Source organism: Penaeus japonicus, unplaced genomic scaffold, assembly GCF_977035675.1.
Source record: "Penaeus japonicus unplaced genomic scaffold, GWHDUDI00000001_assembly GWHDUDI00000003, whole genome shotgun sequence".
In the NCBI taxonomy this organism is placed as follows: Eukaryota; Metazoa; Arthropoda; class Malacostraca; order Decapoda; family Penaeidae; genus Penaeus; species Penaeus japonicus.
Window position 1 is genome coordinate 9,678,591 of NW_028234405.1, and position 7,500 is coordinate 9,686,090.

General features: G+C 34.5%; 1 protein-coding gene across 1 annotated transcript in view; it reads left to right on the top strand.

Annotated features, from left to right (window-relative positions):
• The first annotated feature begins 2,025 nt into the window (after positions 1-2,025).
• Positions 2,026-7,500, top strand: part of FeCH (ferrochelatase, mitochondrial) — a 9,880-nt gene continuing 4,405 nt past the window's right edge. The window contains exons 1-6 of the mRNA XM_086534205.1: positions 2,026-2,154; positions 3,154-3,370; positions 3,729-3,831; positions 4,079-4,197; positions 4,789-4,890; positions 5,196-5,450. Of these exons, the coding sequence (XP_086390331.1) occupies positions 2,115-2,154; positions 3,154-3,370; positions 3,729-3,831; positions 4,079-4,197; positions 4,789-4,890; positions 5,196-5,450 (836 nt within the window). The 5' untranslated portion in view covers positions 2,026-2,114. The remainder of the gene's footprint in view (positions 2,155-3,153; positions 3,371-3,728; positions 3,832-4,078; positions 4,198-4,788; positions 4,891-5,195; positions 5,451-7,500) is intronic.

Sequence of the window (7,500 nt, forward strand, 5' to 3'; positions counted from 1 at the left end):
TCTCCAACTATTGGGGTCCAGATTGGGGGCTAAAGGGGTGAATCACGGGTAAAACTGACTATATTGGGTAGTAGTGGTTTGGGATTGAGTAACGCGGCGCTATTCGGAAAACTTACTCCCAGTTTGAACCCTCAAGGAATCAGTGCTTCAGACTTTTTATATACAGAATACAAACGCACCTTCCTCTGCTCCCAGATCAATGTCACATTCATAGACATTGCAAGTTGCTTAATAATTGCAAGGGTGTACTATTCTAGTATCAGTAGCTTAGCCAAAGGGTGTTCAGGCTTTTAATGAACCCCAAGCCTATAGAGACCCCTAATACCTTGGAGAAAAATAAAACGCCTATGCTGCAAATCATAATTGCTTTGCTAGTTTGTAGAAATTGTGGAACAAAATAGTCCTTCATACATATTGCAGTGGCCATCTTCTGAAATACCTCCATTACAATAGGGCCACGGGCATTGCTCATAAACCAGGGCCCCACATAGCTAGCCACATCACTGTTGAGTCTAACAGCTGATAGTGTCTGTTTTAGTTAGAGTTGCATAAAATATGTTCAGTGCCGACGTTTTCCACGTGGAATAAAAACGTCCATGTGAGGCCCTGCCTGTGGTTTATTTAGTTTGGATATCTATTGTCACTTGTGCCTGAGTTTGAGTGTGAATCGGTGCTGTCATTTAAAGGTGGATTCACAATTTTATGATTTAGTTTCCTTACGAACTCTGTAAGATTGAGTCAACAGAGGGTAACTTCCGTTTTCACATTTACAACCACATTGTTTTAAGACCTAAAATTTTGGGGCACAGAGAATCACAGCACAAGGCATTGTAACCCCATTTTGTGACAATTCTAGCCTGGCTAGCTCTGATTCTTTACACACACACACACACACACACACACACACACAACACCATATATAGCTTGCTATATTATATATATATATATATATATATATATATATAAATATATATATATATATATGTATGTATCTCTTCTTTCTCATCTCTTCTCTATAACACACACACACACACACACACCCACACACACACCAAAACCCATATATATATATATATATATATATATATATATATATATATATATATATATATATATATATACGCTCTCTCTCTCTCTCTCTCTCTCTCTCTCTCTCTCTCTCTCTCTCTCTCTCTCTCTCTCTCTCTCTCTCTCTCTCTCTCTCTCTCTCACACACACACACACACACACTCACAGCCACACACACTACTATTGTAGTGTGTGTTATTATTATCATTCTATTTCATCAATGACTGATATAACTCTTCTTAATATAATTATCAACATTATCATTATCACTACAGTATATTTTTAGAATTACTGTTATAATATTTATTTTGCTGTGTTTATCATTCAATATGAATATTGTTATTATCACTATGATTGTTTTTATCATTAATAGTATCTAATTACAATTGCTATTATTTCATCATATATTTGTTTTGCATTACCATAGACTAATGATTAGTCGTACCAGCATTATTACTGAATTATTTCATAAATATCAACACAAGAAAAGCTTTCTGTCAGCCGAAACTGTCAATGTTTGTTATAAGTAATATCTTTCAAATTAACTTATGTTATAGAATATAAATAGAAACGATATTTTTCATTTTTTAAAACCTATTTTTATAGTAATGTCAGGATTGGGCATTGCGATTAGGTGATAAAAGATTATTTTGGTTAAATAGCGTGTCACATAGTAATGCCTTATTATTTATGCACTTAATGTACTATCAATAGGCGTAAAATTCAAATAATTTGCAATAACAACATTTATTCTTAATTGTATAACTACCTTAAAACAAAGTTGTATAAACGGTCTCATCATACACAACAAATTACAAAAAGAGGATAAAAAAAACACATCTCATCACAAAGAAACATTAAAAACTATCCAATATCAATTCTATTCTAAAAAATCATTCAATATATGCCCATAAATATATCAAAAGCATCACCAAATCACCTCTACACAACCCTGAGATCCTAAACACAAGAAGTAAACACATACGTAATCGCAGCTGTGCGTGAAGGACCCAGGTGTTGCAGACGGACCGACCCGGCATCTCACCATGAAGTCTAGCATTGTTAGATCACTTCTCCGTTGCAAAAGTGAGTGGGATTTATTTAGTTAGGAGTATGTTTGTGGATTTGTGTGGATTTGTTGGTGTCTTTAAGTCCTCAGAGGTATTGGAGACACATGTTGGTAGAGGAGTTTCGTGATCAGCTGCTGTTACGAAAGTTTTTTTGATTTTGTGTGTGTTTTTTTCCTCTCTTTATGATTTGATGTTAGTTATCATAGGTAACTGAAAATCTTTCTATCATTGTAGGGAACAAAAGGTAGGAATATCAATTAGTAAAGAATCTTGAGTCTGGAAAATGTAGGTAAATTTTACTAATTAAACCTTACTGGCTTTCTCGGAATCCCATTACCTCTGTTGTAGATAATTCTCTTGAAACTTGCTTTGGTCGTTGATGGGAGACTTATGTTCTGAAATCTAATCCAATAGGGGTACAGTTTCAAGAGATCGCCACAGCCTCTTTACCTGTCAAAGTCCAAAATTTCAATCTTGATAGAATTTTTGTGCTGGAGTTTTATTTGCCCTTACCTAAACATCAATAGGTTTACTGTCCACTCACATGAAGGTGTGGATCTGCATGCCAATTGGTATGGTTTACCATAGTAAATCAGAATACCTTTATTAAATTAAGTTTTCCAGTTATTGGAATTGTATAAGAAGCATAACCTCTTGCTCTGTGTTAGGAGTTCATTTCTTCTTTATTAAATTATTCACATGCCATAGACACTATGACAGACTTGATGTGATAACATCCTACCTCCAAAAGTATGTAAATCAGAATTGTTTTGGGTGCAATAGTTAGGCATGAGAATCACCATGGACCCTATACGTTTTCATTTTGACTGATGTGATCTTCTTTGGGTAACCTGACCATTTAGACGTTATGGGAATAATAAATCAGATAATGCAATATCCCAGAGTCTGTATAGTTGTACTTGCTACTTGGATTTATATTATCTATTTGCTAAAAGGGGAGAAACTTATTCTCACTGTTTTCTGCAAATAAACAAATTCAATTCTTATCAAACAGATGGTGTACTGCGTCCCAGTGTGTGCCACCTCACGACATCAGGCACCGCAGGAAGTGAAGCGCAGGCTCAACCAAAGGAAGTTGCCCAGCATAGTTCCTCACCCAAAACTGGTATCCTCATGTTGAACATGGGGGGCCCACAGACCACAGATGAAGTTCATAACTTTTTGCTTCGACTCTTCAAGGATCGTGACATCATTCAACTACCATTTCAGGAGTAAGTGCAAGGTTCATTTGTTGTTTTTATTTAATTTCACTTTTCCTGCTTAATTTCCTTACAGATCTGAAATGTAGATCTGCTTAACATTAGATTTACAAGTTGATGAAATAGTATTTAATTATTCTAACTTAGCACATCTTTGAAACATTTGTGGATAAGATTTTTCAATTGTTACAAAATTATATTTAATTTTTAAGTATTCCAAAATAAAATAGAGCAAAGTGTCTCTAGCAAAACACATTGACTTCACACAATATAACATTTGTGGATAATTTGAAGAGAATTGATTGAGATTGAAACCTAGAATAGACAGAACATCATTATTGTTTACTGAATATTATCTATTGCCTTCCAGCTACATGGGCCCATGGATTGCAAAGAGAAGAACGCCAGATATTCAGAAAAAATACGAGGAGATTGGTGGTGGATCTCCAATTTTTAAATGGACAGATCTTCAGGTGGGTAGTTGCAAAATTTGATCAGATTCTGTTTGTATTTAAAGTTACAGTGAACTGAAAACAATGAATATGAAAATGATATGGAAATATAACTTGCAAAAGAAAACCTTTCAGCAGATTAAGAAACTATTTTTATTGCATAAATAAAATTTGATTTAAAATAATTAAATTCCTATTTTGATGATGATGATCAGTACTGTATAGCAGTGTCCATCAAGAACATTAACCCCTGATACTCTTATTCTAGGGAAAACTTCTTTGTGAACGTCTTGATGAAATGCATCCTGAATCTGCACCCCATAAACACTACGTTGGTTTTCGCTATGCTCACCCGTTGACTGAGGATACCCTGGAAAAAATGGAAGAGTAAGTTCTGGTCATTGTTTAATAGTTTCCTTCTGTAATATGATTTGTGCCTTTGAGACTTTATCCTTCATTGCATATACACATGCTCTCACACTCCAACATGTGCACATTCACATGCGCATCAATATGCACAAACTCCCACACCCACACCTACATCCACATCCACTCACACCTACAGCCACATCCACCCACACCTACACCCACATCCACACCTGCCCACACCTACAGCCACATCCACCCACACCCACCCTCACCTACCCACACCTACAGCCACATCCACCCACACCTACACCCACCAGCCATTGGATGTCCATTGGGGAGAAGCTGCATATATATGTTTATATATAGAGAGAAATAGTTAGATTGAAATGTGGTTATATCAATAAAGATAGACAGAGTTTTCTTTATTTTTACTTCTTTCTTCAAAGATGCTAAGATGTATATTTTGAGTTAATTTGTTTTTGAGTGATTGTATTATCCTAAAAGAAATATTGTTCCCCTATTTATTTTCTAAGGTAATGCATGTGTATACCTATCAAATGTAAGAGAAAAAAAAATTGTAAGGTAACATTTAATTTCTTTGCAATACAGGGATGGTGTTGAGAACTGCATTGCTTTCTCTCAATACCCACAGTATAGCTGCAGTACGACTGGGTCCAGTATGAATGCCATTCATAAATTCTATGCTAACAGGTATGGTGTTTTTCCACGTTTGTAATGGTTGCATACATCAGGCTGTATAAAGATATACTTTTGATTTTGAATTTTGATTTACATGATATTGAGAATTTAGAGAAAGAATGGAAAGCATGAATTAGATTAAGTTAAACAAGAAATGAATTTTTCATTCTTGCTGAAATGAAAGTATAACAATTACTCCAGTGTGAATAACAAAAACTGTGAAATATGAATAAGATGTTTTCTCTTACTCTATAGAAATTAATGTCATAGCATAGAATTTTGTAAATATTGTTAATTAACCATATACTTCATTACAGATCAGAGGAATCAGGCATGAAATGGAGTGTTATTGATCGCTGGTGTACAAACCCCTTCCTTGTTAAGTGTTTTGCTGACAACATCAAAAAGCAATTGGATCAGTTCCCAGAGGAAAAAAGAAAAGATGTTTTCATCCTTTTCTCAGCACATTCCTTGCCAATGAGAGTGGGTACTATATTTTGTTATTCTTTATTGCTGTTTGTATCATCATCATCATCATCATCATCACCACCATCACCATCACCAATCATTATTAATCATCATCATCATCATCATCATCATCATCATCATCATCATCATCATCATCATCATCATCATCATCATCATCATCATCATCATCATCATCATCATCATCATCATCATCATCATCATCATCATCATCATCATCATCATCATCATCATCATCATCATCATCATCATCATCATCATCATCATCATCATCATCATCATCATCATCATCATCATCATCATCATCATCATCATCATCATCATCATCATCATCATCATCATCATCATCATCATCATCATCATCATCATCATCATCATCATCATCATCATCATCATCATCATCATCATCATCATCATCATCATCATCATCATCATCATCATCATCATCATCATCATCATCATCATCATCATCATCATCATCATCATCATCATCATCATCATCATCATCATCATCATCATCATCATCATCATCATCATCATCATCATCATCATCATCATCATCATCATCATCATCATCATCATCATCATCATCATCATCATCATCATCATCATCATCATCATCATCATCATCATCATCATCATCATCATCATCATCATCATCATCATCATCATCATCATCATCATCATCATCATCATCATCATCATCATCATCATCATCATCATCATCATCATCATCATCATCATCATCATCATCATCATCATCATCATCATCATCATCATCATCATCATCATCATCATCATCATCATCATCATCATCATCATCATCATCATCATCATCATCATCATCATCATCATCATCATCATCATCATCATCATCATCATCATCATCATCATCATCATCATCATCATCATCATCATCATCATCATCATCATCATCATCATCATCATCATCATCATCATCATCATCATCATCATCATCATCATCATCATCATCATCATCATCATCATCATCATCATCATCATCATCATCATCATCATCATCATCATCATCATCATCATCATCATCATCATCATCATCATCATCATCATCATCATCATCATCATCATCATCATCATCATCATCATCATCATCATCATCATCATCATCATCATCATCATCATCATCATCATCATCATCATCATCATCATCATCATCATCATCATCATCATCATCATCATCATCATCATCATCATCATCATCATCATCATCATCATCATCATCATCATCATCATCATCATCATCATCATCATCATCATCATCATCATCATCATCATCATCATCATCATCATCATCATCATCATCATCATCATCATCATCATCATCATCATCATCATCATCATCATCATCATCATCATCATCATCATCATCATCATCATCATCATCATCATCATCATCATCATCATCATCATCATCATCATCATCATCATCATCATCATCATCATCATCATCATCATCATCATCATCATCATCATCATCATCATCATCATCATCATCATCATCATCATCATCATCATCATCATCATCATCATCATCATCATCATCATCATCATCATCATCATCATCATCATCATCATCATCATCATCATCATCATCATCATCATCATCATCATCATCATCATCATCATCATCATCATCATCATCATCATCATCATCATCATCATCATCATCATCATCATCATCATCATCATCATCATCATCATCATCATCATCATCATCATCATCATCATCATCATCATCATCATCATCATCATCATCATCATCATCATCATCATCATCATCATCATCATCATCATCATCATCATCATCATCATCATCATCATCATCATCATCATCATCATCATCATCATCATCATCATCATCATCATCATCATCATCATCATCATCATCATCATCATCATCATCATCATCATCATCATCATCATCATCATCATCATCATCATCATCATCATCATCATCATCATCATCATCATCATCATCATCATCATCATCATCATCATCATCATCATCATCATCATCATCATCATCATCATCATCATCATCATCATCATCATCATCATCATCATCATCATCATCATCATCATCATCATCATCATCAT